We start from the raw sequence: 26833 nt of genomic DNA on the forward strand, positions 1-26833 counted from the left end.
TATGTGATTATATTTGCCTATGTGATTTGATAGCCCGGAACAGGGGTGTCCAATCTTATCCGAGAAGGGTCAGTGTGAGTGCAGGTTTTTATTTTAGCCCAGCACTAAGATTCCCAATTGGGCTGATCATGGTCTTGATTGAAGACCATGATGAGTTAATTGGTATAATCAGGTGTCATAGGGTTGGGCCCACCCTGACCCTTTTCCGATAAGATTGGACACCCCTGGTCTAGAACTTCCAGAGACCTGCTATGTTCCCCAGCTTTGGACATGACTACATTTCGACTACGTTTCGCTTTGGAGTTAGTAGTCAACAGATTTTTATGTGCAAAGGAAAATGTGTGAGGTAGGGTGCTCGTTCCATTGCCGATTGTGTTGTCTGCCTTGGTTGTGTATTTAGGTGGCATCAAGTTGTCAAATGGCATACTACTGAATCCAAAATTCCCAGTCCCAGAGTGCATTGGTATATGATCCCTTATCATAAGGGGATTAGGTAGACCTGTACACCAGTTTGTTAATGCTAATACGCCAATCATGTGGCAGCTAAATTCGTAAAAGCATGCAGTCGTGGTCAAGAGGATCAGCTATTTTTCAGACCAAATGTCAGAATGGTGAAGAAATGTGATCAAAGTGACTTTGACCTTGGAATGATTGTTGATGCCAGACAGGGTGGTTTAAGTATCTCAGAAATTGCTGAGCTCCTGGGATTTTCATGCACAACAGTTTTTAAAGAATGGTGCGAAAAGCCAAAAACATCCAGTGAGCAAGAGTTCTGCGAGCAAACCGCCTTGTTAATGAGAGAGGTCAGAGGAGAAGGGCCAGACAGGAAGGTGACAATAATGCAAATAACCACGCATTACAACAGTGGTATGTAGAAGAGCATCTCTGAACACACAACCTCTAATTAGATAGGCTATCGCAACAGAAGACCAATAAGTCAAAAAAATAAGCCTCATAAATACCTAATGAAGTGCTCACTGAGTCTGTATTCATTGGTTATAAGATTACATTTACATTACATCAGAAGAACGCACAGTTACCTGGCAATGCATCTTTGTTCTAAGGCTGCATCCAGAACTGACAAATGGCAAAGATTTTAAACATTTTGCTTCTTCTCTTGAACATTCATGTACAGTAAAGTGTAATGACACTTGTGGACTGAGTGGTAGCATAGCTAAACCATCTCAAGACATTAGGGACGGAACACTTCAGGTCATGAGGGTCAAAGTAATCAGCTAATATTGATCTGGGGGTCATATATACCTACAGTAACCGTTGCTTTGGTCCAAGCTACCTAATACAGGTTATGGGTAAGGGTCCTGTTTTAGAAGTCCAGTGTTGTCTCCAATCACAGAGATGCAACATCTCACTTCCTCAATAGCAGACACCAGGCAGAAAACACTAGAAGGAAAGGACCCATCATGGCAAATGACCTTGAATGATAAGATCCTACAGGCAGAAGCATGGAGCTCATCTACCTCCATTCCTTGGTTGAGTCCCAATAGAACAGAACAATTCCTCAGATGTAAACCTGCAGGAAGGCAGAGGCTTATCAACATCAACTTTATCTTTCTGTCTAAACTTCTTAATTAGCTTCGCTGTCTCACTGGCCGGAGTCAGGAAGAGGACGTTTTTTTTTGTGCCATATCTTTTGTGTGCAAATGAACACAACGCTGTTTTCCCAGAGTCCCCAGAGAGAAGTTGTAGGCACGCTGAATAATAAAAAAAAAACTTCTTGCCTGTCAAACCCAAAGAAGGCGGCAGGTTTGAGGCGTCGAATCCTCTCGTCCAATGAGAAGAGCCGCGCCGGCAGCCGGCTGCGAATGGGCCACGCCGCCGGTGCTCTGAGACTGAGGTGATCTGAGACGTGAGACAAGCCCCCGGATCCACAAAGCGCTCTGTCACTCCCGCGGCGGCAGACACACCGCGCTCCCGGATAATGAGCGAGGCGGAAGCGGTGGGGCGGTTTCCCAGGGCTTCTCCCCGCGAAGCCGGGCGCGGTGAAACCGGGACGAGGGCGGGGAACGGCGGCAGTGTGCCGCGCTGCTGGGATGTCGCCCGTCTGTAGGCCTGGATGGACGGGCTCGTGATGGACTGTTGCTCCCTGCTCGTGGCAAGCTTTCCCGGGCTCGGTAAGACGATCGATGGGGTGGTGACTGTAGTCAAAGGTCAACAAACTGTGTCCGTCTATCAGAGCTTCGACACAGGTGAGTGCCTCTCTGCAGACTGTCTTCAGTTCTCCGTTTAGTATTATTCGCTTTCCGTAGAAGCATTGTTGCAAGGTTGATTCAAGGTTATATGATGTTCGTTTGTGGTGAGGAAATGAGGCCTTGTGTTAATTGAAGTTTATAGGGCTTTTTTTGATACTGGTGCCAGAAGACTTTGGTTTAGGGTTTGGTTGATGACCTGCTTTTAAAGATAAACTAACGTACTTAATTGTGTTGTATTCCATCAAATGGAAATCTTTCTACTCAACATAAAGAGACATACAGAATTTCACTATGACCAAAATAACAGTCATTGTAACTGATGGTGAACAGTCAGACAATCTGAATATTTATATAAGGCTTAGTTACGGCCTGTGGGACAGGGACAGTCATCAGTTTCTTGATGAAACTTGATCCTGCGTGGCTTGTGTGGGCCAGCTCAACCTGTGGAACTACCAACCTATGGAAAGAGCCATGAAGACCATGTGACTGGAGCTTAAGTCTTCAGCAGAAGGCAATACAGAGGTCTTCTTGAGCTCTGAGATGATTTATGCCTTGCTAACTTACTTTGTATAAATGCAGCCTCCAATATAAATAAACATGTTCTCGTAGTCTGATTATCCCAAAACCGTATTTGGGTGTCAACAAGACAGTGGCTTTTTGTGACAGTGTCGTCTTCTTCTGATTCAGTCTGTACATGAGCCCTGTGTGGGTGGTGATTGTCGATTTCTTTGTTTGCTTTTTTAATAAATAGATATTTAGGCCTATTATAGTGGTCTTCTGGTCAGGTTATGTTTTCCTGCCAGACTCACTTATCAGGCACAGAACACAATTATTCTAAACTTTAAAGAGCAATATTGTTTGTTTCTTTCATAATTACAATGTGCCATTGCAATTATTACCTTTGTATGAAGTTTTAAAATATATAAATGCTTCTGTGGCAAACAACAACTAGACACTGAAATATGATTATTGCAGTTCCTTTGGTGTACATAAGAAATGATTCTGATGGAAACAGATGGTTTTCTTAATTTCATGTTGCTTCAAGGGATACAGTGGGCAAACAGTGGCCATCAAGGGGTTATGTATAACATATGTTAAAAACCCTTGATTTTTGAACACACATGGTTTTTGTTTCATTTTTTCATCAAGGCATTTCTCCCTCTTCCTCCTCTTTCCTCTGCCTTGTGTTCTCTCACTCTCTCCCTTGTGTTTTCTCTCACTCTCTGCCCAGCCATGTGTGAAATATTCAGAAGGTATCACTGTGGCACCTTTTTGGCGTTCTGTTATAGTGATCTTTGTGTGAATACTGTAATCTGCTGAAAATAAATTAAAAATATAGCACCCAAGATTTGAATAACAGTAAAGTTCGAAGTAAAATTTCATTTTTTCATTTTTAAAGTTTATAAGCAAAATGTTTTTTCCTTCACCTAAAAGTGAAATTAAATACCATACAATGAGGTTTTTATGATGTACACTACTGCAGTATATAATTATGTTTTGTGCAACGCTTGTTTGCTTTGTGTGTGGAGCAGGCTGAATAACAGTTCAGCTTCTTCACAAAAGCTCTCTGCGTTTAATTACTTTCAAATAAACAGACATCGAACAGAATATAATGTAATCAGTGACGCTCCCTGGGTTTTGTAGAAGTGGGTCAGACTTCTAACAGACAGCTCCGTGTAAAGCGTTCGGTGCGCGAACAGAATGAGAAAGCTAAACTCGTCCGTGTAACGCGCAGATCATGTCATTACACCTATCCACGAGCGGCTCTTTGTTCTGACAGCTCGTTTCTGAGAGCCGTGCTTCCAGTCGCCTTGCCCTACTTGCCGAATCCGCCGTCTCCCAGCGCCGGTTTGCGCTCTGGTACAGCCTGCCGTTTGCTCGTTTCGACGCTCCAGGAGAGGTCAGCCGCCACACTGCTTTGAAAATAATAACCTGCGAGTCTTTGGAGAGTCTCGTCAGGACGCCTGTGGCGCTCGTCTCTGGCTTGTGTTGTATTGCGTTTAGCTTAGCGCGGCTGTGCGCGGTTGTGGTGAAACTACACTCGTCTCTGGCGGTGAGCGCCTTGCGTCTTCAGTGAAGTGGGGTGTGGTTCGCTACATGTGACTGCTGAACAGAGGTAGTAGCTCCAAGCAGGCGTTCCTTACAGAGAGGCGAGTCGTATGAGACACGTGTGGTTCAGGAGCGCACACAGCTGCAGAAACCCACTGAGAACAGGGTAATGCTAACGAGCTAACGAAGCAGAAGATTAACTTCAGACAGTAATTTAGTCTCAAGTCAAATGCTCAGGAACTGGACCGCCACTCTCCCAAACTCCTAGTGATCCAGATAATGCTGAGTTTGGAAAAGCAGTTGGTTTCTTGCATTGCATTCTTGGCAATAATTATGAATAAAATAATCTACTTGAAGAATTATTGTTTTGGTTATAGTTGGACTGGAGGAATGATGAAATAACTCTTATCTGAATACGCATTCAGATTTCTGTCTTATTTACTTACCTTACTGACCTCAATCAAGTGGCCTAGTTTTGAATACAACTCACCATCGCTCACCATTCAACACACCAGCCCAGATAGCACATTAAATATTCATACATGTCCTTTGTAAAGACTGATCCCATTTGTGTTAATAGCTAAAGCACACGATTAGAGGCTTTTTTTCCATGTTTTCACATTACTGTCTTTCCTTCACTTACTGGTCACAGCTTACGGTAGGGCATCAAATGTCCTGCCAACTTTTCCTCAGTTTGATGCACAGCTCATGTCCCAGAAAGAACTCCTCCTCAACTTTCCATCAGGAAGTTTGAAGAAACAAATCAGATTAAAAATAGAATATTCGGGCCTTTGTTATTTTCCTGAAATATGTTCTCGGCTTGGAAGCAGCGTGATGTAACTTTATTAAATCCATCTTAAGGAAGCCCTCGTCCCATGTATCCTCATTAACAAATATGATATATTGAAATTATTATTACCATTGCATGATTGTTCTCCTTTTGTTAGAATCCAAACCCTTGAAACCGCTGACCAGTATTATAGTCCTTTTATGTTATGAAGCTTGATTTATCAAATCCAGTCTAATAAATGTCAGCCAACCTAACCATTCAGAACCATGACAGGTTTAACTTGAGCTCACTCTATAGTATGTAAGTTGAAATGTAAAGAACTGTCGTTCATGTGAATGCACATCGGTGGTCCAGATAATGGAATAGTTGTATGTGGTTCTTTTGATACTGTCACTTTACTACTCTTATTATTTATTATTGAAGTGCTTATAACCAAGCGACATATTTTTTTTCTAAATAAAATCAAGGGTGACCAAGGGTGACAGTGACCAGGAAAACACAGAGAAAGAGAACGAAAAAAAGATGGAATAAACAGAAAGAGACCTTGGGAGGAACCAGCCTCAAGGTTATCCCGCCCTGCTCTGGTTCGTAGTGATGAACTTGTTCATAACACTCAATTTTCAATTCAGTCAGTTGTTCAGGCAGCATGAGGCAGTTTTCTACCATGGACGTTTCTACCATCTAGCCATATAATTAACACCCCTTAAAATTCTCACCCTCTCAAAGTCCAAAACTGCTTGTAAATGCTCAAATTTGAAGTGCAGTGTGCATTCAACCATAAAGGACTAAATGCAAATAGATTTTTTTCCCCTAAAGAGCTCTCCCTCTCCCTCTTTCTCCTTCTCTCTCTCCCTCTCTCTCTCATTACTGTGGAAAGTTTGTGAGGCGAGGGGGCTTCTCAGCATTATTTCAGAGTAGTCTCCTGAGCCTTGCGCTCGCTGGGTTAGTCTGATTTAGTCTTCACCTGCACCACAGTCACTGGGTTAGTCTGAATTAGTCTTCCCCTGCACCACAGTCACTGGGTTAGTCTGAATTAGGCTTCCCCTGCACCACAGTCACTGGGTTAGTCTGAATTAGGCTTCCCCTGCACCACAGTCACTGGGTTAGTCTGAATTAGGCTTCCCCTGCACCACAGTCACTGGGTTAGTCTGAATTAGGCTTCCCCTGCACCACAGTCGCTGGGTTAGTCTGAATTAGGTTCCCCTGCACCACAGTCCACATTGCTGAGTCTCAGGCGGACTTGCTCCTGTGACCCACCTCCTTTATTTATTTACCTCAGCTTTAACCTGCAGGCCTTATTTACTTTTATCTCACCTTAAAGTATAAAAAAACCCCTGCAAAAGCAGGGGTGAATGTGTGGAAATATGATTTTAATTATTAATAACTATTAGACCATATAGCATACTTATATAGGTTTTCATTCACCTGCTACATGCGTAATTACATCGTTAAACACCGCTACTTACAAGGTGTGCGAGCAAATCCTGTTACACATTACTGCATAAAATCCGCTCATAAACTTAATTCACTGCAATAAGTCATATGCACGGGCGCAAAATGCTTACGCGGTACGATGTATAATTCAGTTCGAGCGTAATGAGGTTCAGGGCCACGGCAGTGTGAGTAAATGTGATTTGTGACTGTGTTCTGGAAGTGAGCAGTAGCGGGGAGGTTGTGTTGGTTATTAGACCCCACCCTGTGCTTCCCTCCAGGCAGGGGGAACTGTGGTTCTGCCCTCTCGCTGTGAGGTCTCTATCCAGTCTCATGCCTCCTTAAAAAGCTTCAGGACTTTGGCACTTTGACACTTTAAAGGGCTTCAGGACTTTACTGTAGTACTGTGGCATTTCCTTAAAGAGGAACTTTAGCTGTTTAGCGCTGTGACACTTACATCTAATAGGATTTTGGCATTGTGACATTAGAGAGCTTCAGGACTTTAGCATTGTGACATTTCCTTAAAGAGATCCAGCATGTTAGCACACTTAAATAGCTTCAGGACTTTACTGTAGCATAGTGGAGTTTCCTTAAAGAGCTTCAGTATTTTAGCACTGTTTCACTGAAAGAGCTTCAGTATTTTAGAACTGTTTCACTTAAAGAGCTTCAGTATTTTAGCACTGTTTCACTGAAAGAGCTTCAGATTGTAGCACTGTGCCAGCTTGTGTGACAGCCAGTGAAAACGACATTGTAATACGCACTTAATACTACTCACAAATATGCACACACACACACACACGTAGGAGACTCCAGGGATCACACCCCGGAGCAGTAGGGTTCCTGGGTTGTGTACCTTGCAAACAGAGCATAGCATAGGCCACTGCTGTTCAACCCTTGATCTGAATAGATCTGTTAGTCATCCAATGGAATGAATGGGCAATATTTCAGAATACGAGCTATGCAGGGCATAGCTGTTTTAAGGCTATTCCTAAGATAAGATAGATAAGATATACTTTATTTAACTATGGGGTAATATGTCCTCTGCCTTTGACCCATCCTAGTTAGTTAGGAGCAGCGGGCAGCCACAGTGCAGCACTCCAGTACCAACGGCCAGTGCCTTTTCCTAACCTGGCATGCATGTCTCTGAGAAATTCAGTATTCATATTGTGAAAAATCATGTATGCATAACCAGAGAGTGTAGTAAATATCCATCAAAAATATACGAGGCGGAATGAATCGCTGATCATCGTTCAGCGTTGCGTTTGCACTCTCTGTCCGTTTGGTGATGTCACAGGAGGGAGTTGAGAGTGATGGATTGCCTGAGATTACCTCTCTCTCTCTCTCTCTCTCTGCTACAATCATTTCATCCATCAGAGGTAGAAGAGGAAGGATGGCAGTGGAGTGCAGTGATGCGTCTTTTATACTGTATTCTATGGTCATTCACCAGTTCAGTTACTCGACAGAGAAATAAGGACTATATAGCTACGATAAATTAGTCTTTTAGGGTTATGCAGTGTATACATCAGTGTATACAATCATGATTCTGGAGATCTACGGTCTTGTAGGTTCCCATTTAAACCGTAATTTGGCACATGTAACTCTACTTATTAACAGCTCAACGAGATCTCTAGGTATTGAATGAGGTGAGCTTCGTTAGCGTTGAAATGTAAACCTACAGGATTGTGGATCTCCATGAGCAGATTTGGACAGCCCTTGTACACATTGTATAATTACATACAGGAAAATGTACAAAAATGTACTCTGTGGGTGTAAAATGTCTCTTCTCAGAGTTGGCTGTTTTGCTGTGCCAGGGTGCCCTGGGGGCTGGGTTAGGCCCAGGAGCGAAGCGGAGTTGAGTTTATGGTTCGAAACGGGATTACAATCATTAAGATAATATGGCTGATTACAAGAGCCAAAAAGCCTTCCTCCATATTTATAGCCCCGTGATTAGATCTATACATATGGTAGGTGCACAGTAGTAAAAATGTAATTAGATTTGTAATGGTTACTTAATTAAAAGTGCTATCCTGATGTCTGTGATTGTTTTTTTATTTGCGCACAAAAAAACTAAGCTGCATTAAATTAGAACACACATGGTCTGTTGCAGTATTTAAAATTTTATTTAAAAGATGTATTTAAAAGATTCTGGGCTACATGACAGATTATTGTCTCTAGCACCACTCAGAATCTTGATCTAAGTATCTCATGATGTATTTGGGTTATTTTTGTACTTCCCTTCTCTTGGCTATATTAAACATCAAATGGTAAATGGACTGCATTTATATAGCGCCAGAAACTATGGCTACACAAAGTGCTTTACTATTAATGCCTCTCATTCTCCCATTCACACACACATTCACACACAAACAGTGCCAGACCTCCATTCAAGGCACCAACCAGCTCGTCAGGAGCAATTAGGGGTTAGGTGTGTTGCTCAAGGATACCTCGACATACCCAGAGGGCCAGAGATCAAACAGCCAGACAAGAGCTTCAAGAAATCAAGAACTCCCTCCCAGGATCAAATTCTAAGGGTTGCAGTTTCTGTTTGCCACTAGAGCGCAGTGGAATACTAATCTATACTTGTTCTGGAAGCAGTTATTTAATTATTGTTGTCACCTGTACCTCTTTGGTTGTGTATTTAAGTTTCCCCACTTCTCCCCTTGTTGCTCAGTATTGGAGTCCCCTGGCTTGTGGTCACTTGCCCATGGTCTATGGGTGCCTGGTGTTCCCTGTTTTTCATTTCATGTTTTTCAGTCAATCCCTTGTCGATGTTGTTTATAAAACACCTTTATATTGTTCACCATGTATCCTGTGTTTGTGCCCACACCTTAGTCCCATGTTACAGTATGTGTGAATTCTCTTGTGTATGAACTGTAGCACATCCCCATATAGTAGGTGTGCCGCAAAAGTTATGTTAGAGAAATTTTAAATGTACTGCACAAAATTTGGCAAAAAAAGGCCTTCTAAGTGAAGGTGACAGCTGTTAGCATGCCATTTTAAAGCCCCTGCAAAGTCCTCTCTCGCTTCCGTTGGCACGTTTAAAGATGACATTGATCCTCCGCTGGGCTTGGGGGCGCCAGAGTGGTGGCATTTGGTGTAGCGACTCATCCACACGAAAGTGGTGATGAGCCTGGAACGGATCTCAAGCGAAAGTCACCTGTGGGAACGGTGACGGCTTTGTGGGATCTCTGCTCTGCAGTTCACTTTGAAAGAAGAGATTAATTACAACTCCTCACGGCCGAGAGCTCGTTCCACAGAGCTCACAGGTCATCGTTTCCGTAGCAACACCGCTGGCTGCCTGTGCTGGTTTAGTAATGAGGCTTTCTGTTCTGTGGCGCTGCCGCCCTGTTAAAATCAAAGGCTTGTTAAAATGTGTCCTAAAATGGGATCGACAGGGTCACCCAGTCACGTTTGCCAAGTCAATCAGAATAAGATGTTCTTTTTAAGTGGTTTTCCATTCTTACTGGCGTATTGTCTTCTGGTTTTTTCTTCCCAATCTATACACAGTATGCTTTGGTCTTCTGGTTTGTGGAGGTACTGTACATACAGTATGTTCTGTGTGGATGTATGCTTCTATGCATTTATGTTTTCAGGAATTATTGTGCTACGTGGATGTCAGGACAGCGGTTTCCTTCGACCATTTAGGTGCGGTTAGTCATTTTCAATGCGGTGACTGTTTTGTGGATTTGATGTTGTCATTACGCTTTTTTTTTTAAACTGAACGTCAATGAGAACGTGACTGGGGGCTTTATCTGAGTGTGATTAACTAGGCGTGGCGTAATGAGTGGCCCCTATAGTCAACAACCACGCAGGAGAGGCAGCGGATGCTTCTCCGTGCCGGTGACAGGAAGTGGAAATTGGCTGCGTGGCTCATCTCCATTCAGAAATGAGTAATGTTCCTCTCCCCCGGGGGCTTTGTGTATGTGATAATAGAGCTGTAATTGGTCATTCCTCTCACAATTTCCCCACATTAACGTAAAGTGATTACCCTGTGCCTTTCACCCAAATTCCTGCATGTTAATTATGAAGATGATTAAAAACATTTCAGCCATTTCCACCCACACGTCACAGCCGCAAACACAGCTGAGTCGAGCGTTGTGCGAACCGCTGGTGAAATAAACTCAATGCTTCTCAAGGACTCTATGTTTTTGCACAACTGTCTTGTATATATGCAATATTTGTATGTTATCATATCATATGTTACTGTATGAGTTGTACCATTATGTGCATTGGCTGTGGAACAGACTTTGAGGACAGTCTATCTGTTTATTTATATCTATCTCTCAGTCTGCACATTACGTGAGGACAGGAAAAACATATAGCCATAAATCTACATCCAGAAAACATCAAAATATTTTGAACATATGTATATGTTACTGCTAGACTGCCTCTGGTTTCACTGGCAGCCAGTGCAAGAGGTCTCATTTTGTGGAACACATCCTGGAGGTTGTACACTATAAACAATGCAGGACATAACATGTGAATGGGAGTGGCTGTGATAGAGGGGACCTGGCTATTCAATCCAAATAAACACCCTAATGGAGGGGTGATGCTGCTGAAGAGACTGTTATGTGTTGGTAATGAAGCCAGGGTGATTATACCCCAAGTGTGCCTACAAGGAGGCAGGATGTAGAGGTATTAAGGGTTTTCAGGAAAACATAAAAGAGACATTCTGTTCCCTGCCAACTGGTAAAGGCCAAAGACCAGCCTCTGACATCGCCCATTCTTATTTCTGGTGTTCCTCAGGGACCTATTCTGGGTGGATTTAATTTAGTGCTTGGAGCAAAAATATGAAGTTAATTTATTTCTACCTTGCATCTCAATAAGTCCTGTATGAGAACTGACACTGACATACTCGTGGCCAATCCAAAAAAACGATGAGGCAATTCTGAGAGGAAGTCTTCCCCATAGTCCTTGTGCCATAATGCATGCATGTGGATATGTGTGTGATGGAGTAACTCATTTCCTGTAGAGTCTACAGGAGTGAAAGCAGTGAATGTGGAACTGTAATATGCTATATTCTCAATACAGAATGAGACACTTTTATGAAACCATCGTCATTTTCGGTTCTCACAGCAGTCAGCCGTGCAAACCAATGCAAACACATCAGGAAATCATGAGGTGTTGATTGACATGTCTGTGCCTTGAAATTCAAATAAATTGCCGTGATTGTGTTGAAACATAAGTGCAATTTTAAATACTGTCAATAGTGTCAGTCACATTCTGGAATTTTACTAGGCTTAAAAAAGCATATGCACTATAAATGTTAACCTTGCTGTCTGTGGCATAACCTCAAAGATTGGTACAGTGGAGGAGATGTACATATTTTTATGTATTGTTGAAATGTTGCTCTAAAAGCTCTACCGATTGGCACAGGGTACTGAAACAGGCAGCCTTTCAGTCATTTCTGTATAATAATGCACCATTTGTACTTTAACTTAATTTCTGTTTTGTGCTGCTAAATATTGAGTTGTTGGTTTTTCCCAGTAATGGGCAGGGGGGAAATTAATGTTGGCAGCAGTGGCATCAATAATTCACAGGCTCATAAATGAATCATTTCCTGTTGTTATGCATTCAGGAGGAAAAAAAACAAAACATTTATTTCTTCCCAGGCTGATATCTCATTAATCAAAATGTAGAACTGTAAAGTTGTCCGGTCTGGAAAAACTGGAAGCTTTTAAGTTTTATCGTTGTTGTGTGCTGTGCCATTTTCTGTTTATGGCAAATAACACAGAGTCATATTTTGATTGCCTCTGATATCGCTTTGTACTGTGATGGTGAGTAATATCATGATAAACTAATCAAGCGTTTGTTCAGGCAGGCCAGGGGAGTCAAGCTCTGGCTGAATAAGCTGAAGGCTCGGCTGATTTAGTGTTGTTCACCTGGTCACAGGGGGGTCTTTTGGCTGCTGCTTGCTGCATGCTGTCAGTCTAAAGCCATACATTACAGTTATTTGGCTGATGCTTTTATCAAAAGCATGTTACAGTTGATTAGACTAAGCAAGGGACAAGCTCCCGTGGTGTTTGAACTACCAACCTTCCGGTTCCCAGTCATGTACCTCAGCCACTAGGCTACAGCCGCCCTTCTGCCTCCCAGCTCCATCGTCATGTTTAATCCTGCGCGGATGGGCGGGAGGGCTTTCAGAACAAAGCCGTACCACCTAATTTAACTGTTCCGTGTAGCCTATTAAGATTGCAAATAAAGATTTTAACTTTGACAGTGGTTTTCAGGACTTGCGACATCCAGTTATACCTATAAACATTGCTTGAAGTGTTTGAGGTAAGGTGCCATAGGGGTTTAAGGATTCAACGATGATGCTCATATTTTCAAATAAGTATTTAGGTACTGTATGTATAGATCAAACAGAATTCAACAACTATTCATGCACTCAGCATTTTTTCATTAAAGATGAGGGTAGCGATTCAAGCATTTTGCCATTCAGAACTTTTCACGCAAATTTTGAGAATGATTCTTGGTTAGACACTAGAGTTAGTTAGAGTCGCCTGAACTTGTGGTGGTGTTTTAAGACTTGGTGTGTATCTGAAAATTCCCTTGAAGGCATTCTGCTGAAATGTTTGAATGTTGAGCCCTGTCACAATAAAAGGCATCGAATGTGAATAATCTGACACTTTTATGAATTCACTCCTTTGGATTTTCACCTTCAACTGTTTGAATTCAAGATCCCAACACGACCATACAGCTATTAGTTTTTATGCTTCAAAACGATGAGAACGCAGAACACCAGAACACATAGAATCAGTCCACATGCAACTAAAATAAATACAAAATGGCGATTGTTGTCCATTGACTCCATTGGTCTGTTAACATTGACTCCGCTGCCTCTGCCTCCTATGGCAATACTCACTGCAAACCTATCATCATTTGAATCAAAAAGAGAGGCATTAGTCATCTGATGATGTCATAGGAGCAGATTGACTGCTGTAAGAAAGCTACAGTGGAGCTTGGTCTTTCGTCCCCGACGCTGAAGCTCTGCTCACACCACCCAATGTCTGTAGGCAACAGTTATTCTGAAATAGGGGTTAAAAAGGGGCTTCTTTTGGGAGTGTAGTCGCCCTCCGTGCTAATGCGAGGCTGGCTGTTGTGTTTCTGTGCAGAGACGAGAGAGGACCGCACTAAAAGACTGTTCCGGCATTACACCGTGGGCTCCTATGACAACTTCACCTCCTACAGGTATGTACACCCACGCTGCATGGTCATATGGTGTTGCCCGTATGTCAGTCGGTCAGGACAACTCTTGTTTTATACAGTGTTACCTGTATTTCAACTCCTGTTTTTAGATCACATATTTTAATGGATATGTAAGTAGACATCTTTGAGGTGTGGAGCTTAAAGGATCTGCTTCAGGTACTACAGGTAAACCAGTGTGCTCTACCCTATCTGTACGGGGAGCGCAATGCATCTCCCTTCCTAAACAGGAAGATTACCAGTACCCTCCCACCCCCTAGTACCTAGAAGCAGATCCAACCAACAGGTGGTATCTGGTGAGCAGTGATTGGTAGAGCAACAATCTTGAGCATAAATTCATAGCACAGCGATTGTTAGAGCAATAATCTAGAGTGTAAATTCCTAGCACAGCAATTGGTAGAGCAACAATCTAGAGCGTAAATTCATAGCACAGCGATTGTTAGAGCAATAATCTAGAGCGTAAATTCATAGCACAGCGATTGTTAGAGCAACAATCTAGAGCGTAAATTCATAGCACAGCGATTGTTAGAGCAATAATCTAGAGCGTAAGTTCATAGCACAGCGATTGTTAGAGCAACAATCTAGAGCATAAATTCATAGCACAGCGATTGTTAGAGCAACAATCTAGAGCGTAAGTTCATAGCACAGCGATTGTTAGAGCAACAATCTAGAGCGTAAGTTCATAGCACAGCGATTGTTAGAGAAACAATCTAGAGCGTAAGTTCATAGCACAGCGATTGTGAGCAATAAGAGTAAGCAAGTATTCAAGGATGGATGCAGAATGACCAGCCCAGTGAATGCCTGACTGCTGATATAAGAAGGCACTCCATTAGTGATGTGTTTTTAGATTGGTATGAAAACTGTGTTGTGTGTCTATGTTATTGGTTGATTATGGAAATGCGTGTGTGTGATTGGTTGATTATGGAAACACTTGTGTATGTGATTGCGAGGCTGACCATTGGTCGGTGCCATCGGTCGGCTACAGTAGAGTTCCCTGACCAAACTTGCTCTGGCACTGGCTCATTTTCTCTTGTTTATTCTAAGTGCAGTTGCTGTGACACCTTGGTTGCACCTTGGTTACCTGGCTTGCTGCTTTGAAATGAGCAACATAGATGGCTATTGTGTTTTTGAGCTTTTCATATCACCCTGGAGCTTTCGATTTGTGTTCCACACTGATTCAAGGAAAACTATTTCAATTTTGGTAGAAGTATGCATGTTTTAGGCTTTGTAAAATGTGACATGATATATGTTTTTGCAGAATTATTGGATGATGTCGCTAAATGTTAACTTAAGGCGGGGGATGAATCGGGAGTTAGGGAGTTTACAAAAACCTACTACACTGCTCTTTCAGAACGTTTTGTGGGAGTTTTAGATACTAAGACCAGGAAGAGTACACTGATACATGTGGGCATTTAATAAATGTGATGATTGCTGTGCAAAATGAGTGGACGAGTGGGTGTGTGTGTACTCAGGGAATGTCATACGTGTGTGTCGCAGGGCCAATGGGACAATTAGCAGGCTGGGCTCAGACACAATGTCAGTAACGCAGCTGATTGGGCGAGGGAAAGGGCGGACTTCTAACCTGCTCTCTAATTGGGCCTCAGCTCCGTCAGTTAACCACCGCCAAACCCTACTGCCCCTTTGCTGGAGACAGAGGATATATCTGAATTACACCCTAAATTAAGAGTCCAAAACCCACAGAATCCCCTCAACTGGCCTGAGATGGCACAGAAGCTTAATACTGTAGCTCTGCTGCCATCTAGTGGCAGAGTTGTCATTGCGCTCTGAGACGATTTTCGTCTTGCATCTGATCAAGCGTTCTGTCTGGTGAAGCTGTTCAAAATGCAATCTGCTTCTGCTGGTGCACACAGAGTAACGCCTTGCAGCCTACGCTGTTTTCATTCTGTCTTTAACGTGGTAAACATATCGGCAACACTGCCTCCTGTTTTCACTGGTTTTAGATTGAGGAAAGGCACCGTTCATTTGTATGCAAGTCTCGGGCACTCTGCAAGTAGCCCTTTAAATGCTAATAGCAGAACACTGTGATAGACGATGCATTTCATATAGGCATCGTTATTCAGACCTAGTTCCTAGTGTTAGACCACTCTTCTCATGAAACACACTCATACCACGCTTGGCCCATGGTTCACACTTTCTCAGCCAGTCAAAATTTGAGTTAATGAAATGAGGCTGTTTTTACATTAACAGTACTAGTACAGGAACACTGGTGTAGGAATTGGTATTTTTTTAAATCTTTGTTTCAGATTTTTCAATTTCTTTTCCCTAATTGGTTGCCAATTGTACCCTGTTTATTTCGGTCGCCCATGTTAATTGAGGAATCGCCGCAACAACCGTGTACTCCCTGGCAGGCGTCTGGAGGTCCAGATTTCGGGGAAATCCTCCCTGCCGAGTCCCTCCCCCCACCCTCAGAGCAGCGGCCCAATGGATGCACTCCCCCGTGCGAGGGTCCGAGGCCTTAGCCCTGCACCATCGTGGCGTCCCTGCAGGAACGTGTCCTAATCGGGATACGCAATCGCTAATGTGTGCGCGACTTCCTCTGATACATTAGCTCAGACCCATTTCTGCAAGTGAAAAATAAATAAAATGCATATAAAATACACAGAGTTATAAACAATCTTTGTTTCTCTGCCAGTTTATTAAGCAGTGCATCATGGGAGTTTTATTCCTGGTGCTGCGTGGATGTACGAGTGTGTGGGCAGCAGAGTGGGGGAGGAGCGGGGCAGATTGCAGAGAGGGCTTGTAGACATGTATACTCACACACACACACGCAAGTGCACGCGCACACACCAACACACACACACACACACCAACACACGCGCACGGACACAGACAAACACACAGGCACACTCTTACATACACATACAGCAGGGTCCAAAAGTCTGAGGCCACATTGAATATCTGAGGATTTCTTTTCATTTAATAATGAAAATAAACAGTTTTAGGATTTTGAAAAATTTTAAACAAATGAAAGTTACTTCAAAGCTTTGAGGGAGCTACTTGAAGACTGAAGAAGAGCAAGGAGTGCTGCACAATCCACAATCACCTGACCTCAACCCCACTGAACATTTATGGGGAGACTGACAAAAGCCAAGCATCACAAGATGCTCTTTGGAACAATTTTGTGGAGTCCATGCCAGCTTGAGTGCAAGTTGCCATTAAAGCAAAAGGTGGATATATCAAATACTAAGAAATTATGAAATTTTCAACTTTCAGCTGAAATTGTTATGCTGACCATATAATTTCTAATTAAATAGTTTGTATTTTATTAGAAAAGAATGCAAAATAGAAGGATTTTCACTAGTTATTTCAGACTTTTGGACTCCACTGTATGCATGCGCACACACACACACGTACACAGACACATGGGTACACACACACACACACAGTCTCAGCACTGAATCATAATCCCTGGATGAAATATGGTTATGGGTAGCATTGGTTGCTCTTGTCAGGTATCAGTAATCCCTGCAAGGGCGTGTGTTAAAGCATAATCTCTCAGTGCAGTAGTCAAGGCTGGCTCAACGGTATCTTAATCCCAGCCATGGCCGATACAGAAACAGCTACGCGGCAGGCCTCTTCGTAAGTGAGACGCCGCAAACTCCGCACGGCCAGTTTATTCATGAGGAGTCCCTATTCCTCTGCGACCTTTCCCATCTGATGAAAGGCAGACAAACGTGTTGACTCTCCCGCGCGTTAATTGAGTGGAGGCTCGAGGAGGCAAATAGCTTTTTTAAAAGGCTTTTCGCTCACGTCGCCTGCATCCCAATGGGCCCCGCTGAAGATGAATCCAGCCGTTGTCACCCTGAACAGGCCCCAGTCACAATCCATTTGCAAGCGCTCACGCAACGTCGAGAAAAAGCGTGCGGGCGGGCTTATCGAGACAAATGAAGGAGCAAAGCCTGAAAATAAAGCCGTTTCACTTATTTTTTTTGTAACTAAACACGCTGGGTGTAGCATGATTTAACTTTTTTTTTTTTTCCCTCATTCGCATTCGAGATGGGGCTTTACAGCCTAATTTAAGCCTCTCCTTTGACACTGAGATGGCGGTGACATGGCGGTCAGATGAAACGCCCTCGCCTCGCGAGCCCAGAGCGAGCTGCAGCGGGCGGAGGTTTGTGCTGAGTGGGGAGTTCTTCTACACCGGCAGACGGGCCGGCTGAGCGCTGGCCCTTGGTCCGGCGACCGGGCCAGGCGTGCGGCGAATGTCAAACAGCCCGCTGACGAGCGCCCCGCCTTCGCTCCGCTACCCGCGGTCCTTCCTCCCGCTGACACCGCCGTTTATTTAATAGATTCCCAGCGAGCCTCTGTCCTCCCGAAGCTGGCCTGTCAATCAAAAGCTCCGCCTGGCGGTCTGGGCCTAATGGCTCTGTGTGAAGACCTGACGAAACGCCGCAGTGCGCCCGCCACGCAGGCGGACGTCGAGGTGCCCTGTAGAGGGGGGCGCGCGGTGTCATCTGAGGGCACACATCCCCGATGCACGACAGCGAGGATGTTTTTATAGCCGCCGTTCATTTTCTCCTTCGCTTTTCTCCTTGGTGCCAGCAGAGAGAGACATCATCTGCGGAAGGAATAGGGAATATTCAGGTGGTTCAAAGGACAATCAGAGAAAACTGAACAATCCATATCTCAAGTCTTTCTTTCCGTGAGAGATGAAACTGCCTCTGACCCCTTATACCATTGTCTCTTACAGTGCAGAATGGGACCCATATGTTTGAGGTGGGTCCCGGAGGCTGTAGTCCACTAGGCTAAACTAATATGTGCATTTGTCAGATCCCTGAAGGGTAGTACATTTCTAATTTGGGTCCCAGTATTAAAAAAAGTATTTCACATTTGGTATTAAAAAGTTTAAGAACCAGTGCTTTACGCAATGTCTACTTCACCACTGCATTAATGTTGGTCCTTTGTATGAGATTCCTTTGCAGCCTGGCCAGCACAGCAAGGAATGTACTGGGAGCTCAGATGTGATGTTTTCCTGAGTGATTTATGTCAAACCATTAGGATACAAAAGGAAATGAGTGACTCCATTTTGGCTCTACAGTCCGCCACTCTGGCAGGCTACTGGAAAAGGCCTCATTGATCTTTGCTGGCTCTATGGACATCCCAGCTGGGTCATACTCCACTCGCTACAGAAACCTGGCTTTCTGTACAATGTCACTCAAATATATGCGATATTAGACTTCCAAATCTGCCAACTTCCAGGACCTCGACTTAATTGTTATGAGAAATTCTTCATTCATGGGAGCCAATCTTAGTGTTCACTGGACTCCTTGGATTTAATCAGCATTTAGGCCATTTGAAGACTTCACCTCCATCAGGAAAGTGGATTGTCCTCTGTTTCTAAAACCAGTCACTAATACTTAAACTTATTTAGCACTCTTGACTTTGAAACAATTTTAGCCTCCAGATGAAGTAACTACAGAGCAAGATGTGATTGATATTCACTAAGGGCTATGTCCTTGAAGTTGGCTGACAATGAGAGGTAGACCGTTGCTGGGGTGAAGGGTCAACGGCAGTTTTGAAGATTGGTGGTGAAAAGCCCATCATACAGCTGTGAACTCAGACGTGTTCTAAGCTGCAATATCTGGAATGTGCGATTATAAAAAAATTAATTAAAAAAAAAAGTAAAAAAATAAAATAAAACTGTGGATGAAGTCCCCAGTATTGATCCCCAATGTTTTAAGTCTATAATATGTTCAGAACCTCACCTGTCAGTACGTACAGTACAGTAACCGGTTTGATGATTGTCCTCCGCCTTCTCATGCTAGATTTCACACTTTTCTCAGTAAAAAGTAGTTCCCAAGGACTATACTCAGGGACAACTGAACACAGCATAGTTTGCCAGACCTTACTCTGTGTCCTCCAGAAACAGAACACCAGACAGGAAGCTTGACCAGGCATAAGCTCTGTGGGAGAACTTCTCCCACTGGGCTCTGTTCAAACAGGCAAGTCCCACTGGCTGCTGTTAGTTAGAGTTGGACTGTACAAATGAATCACATACTAGAAATATATTTAAATATGTGTATATTGTGCTAATATTCATATTATATAAACTACCACAATAACTCATCAATAATATGCAGAATTGATTAGTAATACTGTAATGTAGATGAGAGGAGCCTCAGTATGGCTTTCTCAGATAACACAACCTTTGCTGACCTTATTTGGGAATCAGTAGAGCATAATAATGGAAGATTTGCTAATGCTTAATGTAAACATGAGTGACATGGCACTAATAGAAGAGGCTGCTCCTGTGAAATGAAATACGTCTTTTTCGTGTGAACTGACTCCACTCCTGCAGAAGAAAGAGCACGCTGGTTATTTACAGGTCTTCTGCTAGCTTCTGGAGGTGTGCCAGTCCTGACAGGTGGCTGTGGGTAATGGGCACAGGGTGTTGCTAAAGCGGCTAACAGGCAGAGGGAAGTCATGTGTCTGTGTGTGGGTGTGCCACATGGTTTGCAGGTGATTTGAGTGACGGCTTGACGTTCTGGGCTTTTTTGACTACATTTTGCACTTTTTACACTCATACAACTGATACCCCTCCACAAAGGACAAGGAAAGCGACCATGTTGGTGTTTGTTTTGTTTTTCGCTCATCAAAATTGATGTCAGCTTTAGGCTTCCACTGCAGCTCTCTCAACCAGCGCAAGCAGTCTCTGAGAGGAGAGAAAGGTCGGCCATTTTGTGTCAGATGGTTATAGTCTCAGAGAGAACGAGGTTTAATCACCCCGAGACGCCGCGTCTTCCCAATTGAATCAGCCCTAATTGGTGTAATTGGTTCATCACGGTCCAATTTGGGTTCTGTCACTCCTGATATGCTGTGAGTTAATCAGACAGAAGATTCAATGAAGGGCCTCTGTGATGAATAGCAATGGAAACAAGTTAATTGCACACATATTCCTGAGAACAGCACAATTAATGGGAATCTAATCTCTGGCGTCCCGATAGTTGTGCTGTAGGCACGGAGCTCTGGTTATCCTCAGAGCGTGTTGGAACTGCGCACTCTAATGAGAGTTTACTCCAGGTCTGGTGACCGTGGAATATCAGCAGAGGGGAGAAGTGATCTGGAACTGTGACGAAAAAGTTATTTGAAGGAGACTCAAACTTTTAACATTACAGCATTACTTTTTTCTCTGATATTGTTCCCTATTTTGTTCTCTCGTTTTTGTTATTTTCTATCTTTTGCAATATTGCAAGTTTTATAACTGTATTTTCTTCAGGGTAGTAATGCAGTATTCAGTTTTTATCGCGCGGGTCAAAATCCCTGTGTCAGATTGGTCCACAGTATTGTCTTGAGACATTGTTGGTTGGGCACGACTGCCTGTGTGCAGTACAGCCGCTGCAGTGCTGATGTTTCAGCCACAAACAGATTAAATCTGAAATGTTGGCGGCTGTACCTGTTCTCCCACTCGGTATAAAAGAGGCTTAATATCACGGTACTTTACTGACATACACAGCCAATTCTGCACCTACAGTAAGCATTCTCTTCCTGTTAATCCATTCACTTCATCTATGCTCTCTCTCTCTGTGCATAGGTATTCTCTCTCTCCATTCTTCCCCTGCTCTCTCTCTGTTTCTCTCTCTCTATCTGTCTCTCTGTTTCTCTCTCTGTTTCTCTGTCTCTCTGTGTTTCTCTCTCTCTCTCTCTCTCTCTCTCTCGGTTTCTCTCTCTCTATCTGTCTCTCTGTTTCTCTCTCTGTCTCTCTGTGTTTCTCTCTCTCTCTCTCTCTCTCTCTCTCTCTCTCTCTCTCTCTCTCTCAGCCCTGCTGTCCCCACAGTGAGTCATTACGCGTGTACAGACAGCTCCTCACCTTATCTAATCTTCCTGAACCAGAGCAGATGGTTTGTGTCAGAAAGGGGGCAACGGGGAGACCAAATGCATGATTCTGCACTGGTAATGCCCTGTACCCTTATGCTGCTGCCTACACTAATAATGCCCTGTACCCTTATGCTGTTACCTACACTAATAATGCCCTATACCCTTATGCTGTTACCTACACTAATAATGCCCTGTACCCTTATGCTGCTGCCTACACTAATAATGCCCTGTACCCTTATGCTGCTGCCTACACTAATAATGCCCTGTACCCTTATGCTGTTACCTACACTAATAATGCCCTATACCCTTATGCTGTTACCTACACTAATAATGCCCTATACCCTTATGCTGTTACCTACACTAATAATGCCCTATACCCTTATGCTGTTACCTACACTAATAATGCCCTATACCCTTATGCTGTTACCTACACTAATAATGCCCTATACCCTTATGCTGTTACCTACACTAATAATGCCCTATACCCTTATGCTGTTACCTACACTAATAATGCCCTATACCCTTATGCTGCTGCTTACACTAATAGTGCCCTATACCCTTATGCTGCTGCTTACACTAATAATGCCCTGTACCCTTATGCTGCTCCCTGCACTGGTAATGCCCCTGCTATAGTGCTGCTATAGGTTCAAGACGGCGCAACTTTCCTGGGGTAAATCACAGAGCAGGACTGACTGAGTTTGCTGGATAAGTTCACTGAGTAAAACCCATAACCCTTAACCCTTCTACAGGTAACTCGGTTTTTCTGCTTTGTGATACACTCCTGTCAATGAATTGAAAAGCGAAAAGCGTTCAGTTAGTTTACTAACGTCATCATACATGCGGAGAGGATTGGTCGGGTCTCTTAACATTCTCTCGTGTCTGAAAGTGGCCATACCCTTACCGTGCTGTCTGTCAGGGGGCAGGGAGAGATGGTAACGTCTGAGCAGGACAGGATCCACCAAGAGGGTGTGTGTGGGTGTGAGCTGTGTTAGTGCGTGCCGCACAATTCTTAGACTCTTCATGCCTTCCTTCCTTCTCTCACTCTCTTGCTCCGTCTCACCCTCTGTCACTCTCTTTCTATCTCTCTCTTGCTCTCTCTATCTCTCACTCTATGTCTATTTCTCTCTCCTTATTTCTTTCTTACTCTCCCGTCTATCAAATTCAAATAAACCTTATTGGCATAGGAGGGCTACGCTTACATTAGAATTCTGATAACAGACAAGCAGTAAGACATTGGAATGCATTAAGCACACAGGGAAGAAAGGAAGAAAATTCTACTACTAAAAGACTAAGACAAGAAATTGGCCATGGACCATAAAAGGTATTTGTACCGTGTTGTGTATTAATGTGACTTTCCATCCCTCCCTCCCGCTCTCTCTCTCTCTCTCTCTCTCTCTCTCCAATCAGAGCTTGTTCATTATGTCTTTTTGGCATAAATTGTGTGGCAGCATGGACAGGGGGCAGTGTCTCTTCTCAGAGGTTTCTGCACGGGCTGCTCTTGATGGCCTGGGATGTCTTCTCTTCAGTAGACTACCTTGGATGTCTTCCTGTGTCTTTTGGTCTTCACCATTAAAATGCATCGCAGGAATACAAGAGACGATGAGTGAATGCGCTTTCCGTTGGTTTGTTGTTGTCTTGTTTTTAAACAGCACGTGAAGAGGACTTAAGTACGTTTCCGTTTTAATGCATCAGTGCAGGTCAGGGGGCAGTTAGCTGTAGGGAGCTCATTAAGGGCTTTCACCTGAAGACTGACATATTCCTTTTTCCCTGGTTGCCCTGGGTTTTCTCCCTGGCTGGCGGGCTGATGGAAGCGGAGGTGGAGAAGGCAGAGTGCGGGGGCGGTGTGGGCCGGCGGGGGCCCCGTGGTGGCCATCTGACCGGTGCTGCGTGGGCGTGCTGGACTCGCCCGCTCCCTCCGACCCCCGATCGGCCGGCACGCGCGGCCCCGGGCCCCGCTCCCCCTTTCCGCCCCAGCGTGGTGCCCTGCCCTGACCCCCTGCCCATCTCCTCTCCCCCCTGCAGCGATTACATCATCGAGGAGAAGAACGCCGTCCTGCAGAAGAAGGAGAACGAGGGCTTCGGGTTCGTGCTGCGAGGGGCGAAAGGTAAGGAGAGCACCGCACCTCGACGTCAAAACCCACCCATTACATTACATTACATGTCATTTAGCTGATGCTTTTATCCAAAGCCACTTACCGTTGATTAGACTAAGCAGGACACAATCCTCCCCTGGAGCAGTGCTGGGTTAAGGGCCTTGCTCAGGGGCCCAATGGCTGTGTGGATCTTATTGTGGCTACACTGGGGATCGACCACCGACCTTGCGGGTCCCAGTCATTTACCTTAACCGCTACGCTACAGGCCGCCCCACGCACGCTTTCAGCGTGAGATAGGGCCAAAATCGCATACCTGTCTGCTTTTTTTGAGGGCTTGGCTCTCTCATAAATTTGGTTAACATCCTGAAGACCTGGGCGAGGGATTTGGGGCAGACCCCCCTGCCCCTGTTATTTAGCGTGGGAAACGGCCAAAATCGAAAACTTCCCTTGGTCGCTCACACGTCACTCAGCGCCCTTTCGAGGGCCCAGCTCCCCGATAAGTTTGGTTAACATCCCCAGACCTGGGGGAGGGATCAGGAGCAGACAGCTGTGCTGCTCACACACCTCTGAAATGTTGACTTTGGGGATGTGGGGATAGTGTAAGCTGTGGCTAGCGGCCTTTGTCTGGGCTGGTGGAGTGATGGGCTGTGGTTGTGTAAACAGAAAGGCGACTGAAAGGCCTGCCCCAGCTCTCTGGCTTTTGGCTGTGGGAAAGGGTCCAGCTCGCCAGCTTGGGGATGGACTGGCCCTCAGTGCCTCCTTCCTGGGCGTGAGGGGCTCTGCTAAAAAAAGACAGGGGAACATGGGCAGGCCCCCCCTTCCGCCCCCCCCCTCAAACCCACTCACGGTCTCCCGTCAAACGTGCTGCACGTGCGCTGATTTCGCCCTCCTTATCAAGCTAATGCGTCAGACTCCGTCGTGTTCGGTATCCCCTCAGCTCGCAGTAGCCCGGTCAGCGGTGATATGTTGCTGGAAATTAGCGAAGGTGTCTGACCTAGGAGTGAGAGTGATAACGGGAGCGAGCCTCCCGTTCGCAGCCACGGCCTCTGGCCTGGCGGCAGATGGTGTGCAGATTGGCTCTGGGTAATGACTGGAGGAAGTGCCCTTTCCTGTCGCCCTGATAACTTCGCAATAAAGCGAAGCGCGGCCAATGCACACAGTGAGCGCTCCTTACGGGCGAGGTATGGCTTTCCAAACAGGACCGTGCAGAAGTCTTCGGCTTTGTATTTCAGGTCGTTTCACCTCCTTTGCAGTTGTGTGTGTGTTTTTCCCTACCATTGATCAAAGAGCCGGTTTCACCGGGGCTAGCCCGGCTCCAGAAGCACACGGTGTTTGATGGAGGTTTAGAGATACGCTGCTGTGCAACAGCCTTGGATGTTTTTGCGTTTCTCGGTTCAAAACTTCCTGCTGAAGTTCTGAGTATTTCGCTAAATCCATCCCTTGAAATCCTTGCATTTGTTCTAGATGTTGCCATTTACATTCCTTTATTGCAGCAAGGCCTGGAGCAGTTTAGCAGTGAGGGAAAGTGAGGGTTTTTTATTATCAGTGAGGATAATTTTGTGGCGGGTGGTAGAAGGCTTTGCCCTGGTCAGGGCACTGAGGGAGAGTTGCTTGCACTGAGGAGGGCACTGAGGTAGGTGTCAGTGACCGCTCTGTCTCTCCTTGGTCCTCTAGCACCCTGTGGGCTCATGTACAAAGGGCACCTGCTTCACAGGATGCAGAAACACTTTTCTGTTGCTAAGCAAACCATTAATAATCAAGGGTGTCATTTCAAGTAGCCGCAGGTATCCTCGTTCATGTGAACTTCAGCGGCACTGTCAGAATCTAATACACGAAAGCTGATTGGCCAGTGTTGCGTCATGGTTACACATTCAGAGCTCACTGAATGGCTGATCCTCTCACGTTGTTGGATTAGCCAATCATCTGCTCTCTCTGTAATGGACAGGGGCCTGTCCTTGCTCTATGTGCTGGCTCATTTCTCCTCTTACCAGTGGACACAGGCATTAATCTTAATCTTGCCCATTCACAACTGTTTTCAGCTAACAGGATAGCATAAGCACCTCTCTTCAGATGAATCTTCCTGGCACTTTACTCCACCGCGCCACACTAATTTCCCTTACACGCCTGCACATGGCATCTTCCCTACCGTCTTGGTTACTATGGAAACACCAGGCAGGCACCTTGCTTGGAATTTCAAATGCGGTAGTGCCACTACACGGCAACATGCAGCTCCTGAATTGTGGAGGTTTTTTGGACAGAAAGGCAGAAGGGTTTTCTCTGAGGTTTATATTTGCCTTTTGAGAAGAAAGCATTATTAAAAGGTCAGAGGGTTAGACTAGAAAGAGCTTCCACTAAATGCCTGTAATGTAATGTAATAAAAGGGCCATGTAAAATCACGTTTCTGCCTCATGGCATTTCAAGTTTTCATTATCCGTACGATAAAGATTTTTCCAAGATAAAGATTCCTTCTAATTTCTTTTTTCATGTTTATAATTAATGTTTATTCTATGGGGAAATGAAATTATATGTGAATATTCAGGTGAAGTTCACTTCTAATTAAGAGCTCAGTAAACAGTCTCTCCACTAATTGGTGTACAACACTTACAAGACATATGCTCTCTAAATGACCAATTCCAAATATGTCTGTCGAATTTACTTTCTTTTCGGATAAAATAATGTATTTAAAATGATAAATCCCAACTAAATAAAATAGGCTTAACTTAATCCCAAAGTATATGTTTTCTTTGGTTTCACATCCAACTACTGCCAGCATTGATAGAGTAGGACTGTACTGTGTGGGTATGTAATGTGATAGGTGTGTATATAGATCTGTGTGGGGGCTGAGAGATCAGATGTCTGGATCAGCAGTGGGTCTATTCCCTGGACAATACTTCATATTTATGCATAACATTGTTCTGCATGCAGTAAACATTCCATGATGCACCTGCTTCAGATTGGTCTGTCAGTCACGCTATGCAAATGTCCGTCATTGTTCTGCATGTCAACAGCCCATCACAGTAAATTTCCCTGAGTGAAGAGCGAACGATACGTTGTACATTGTAACTCTTGCCCTGTGCCATACATACAGTGCCATACTCTGCCATACACTGTACTGTGATTATCCTTGGCTGTTCACTTTTTAAGTGGTGACCCCAGGACAGCTAGCGACCAGTATCTGGAACGGTTATCCAAGTGAAGAAATAAAAAAATGGCACTTC

General features: G+C 44.4%; 1 protein-coding gene across 1 annotated transcript in view; it reads left to right on the forward strand.

Moving 5' to 3' along the window:
- The window catches only part of shank3a (SH3 and multiple ankyrin repeat domains 3a), a 262588-nt gene that overhangs the window by 210526 nt on the left and 25229 nt on the right, over nt 1-26833 (forward strand). The window contains exons 14-15 of the mRNA XM_061251833.1: nt 13596-13671; nt 23545-23627. Coding sequence (XP_061107817.1) covers nt 13596-13671; nt 23545-23627 — 159 coding nt within the window. The remainder of the gene's footprint in view (nt 1-13595; nt 13672-23544; nt 23628-26833) is intronic.

Source organism: Conger conger, chromosome 8 (assembly GCF_963514075.1).
Source record: "Conger conger chromosome 8, fConCon1.1, whole genome shotgun sequence".
NCBI classification, from domain to species: Eukaryota; Metazoa; Chordata; class Actinopteri; order Anguilliformes; family Congridae; genus Conger; species Conger conger.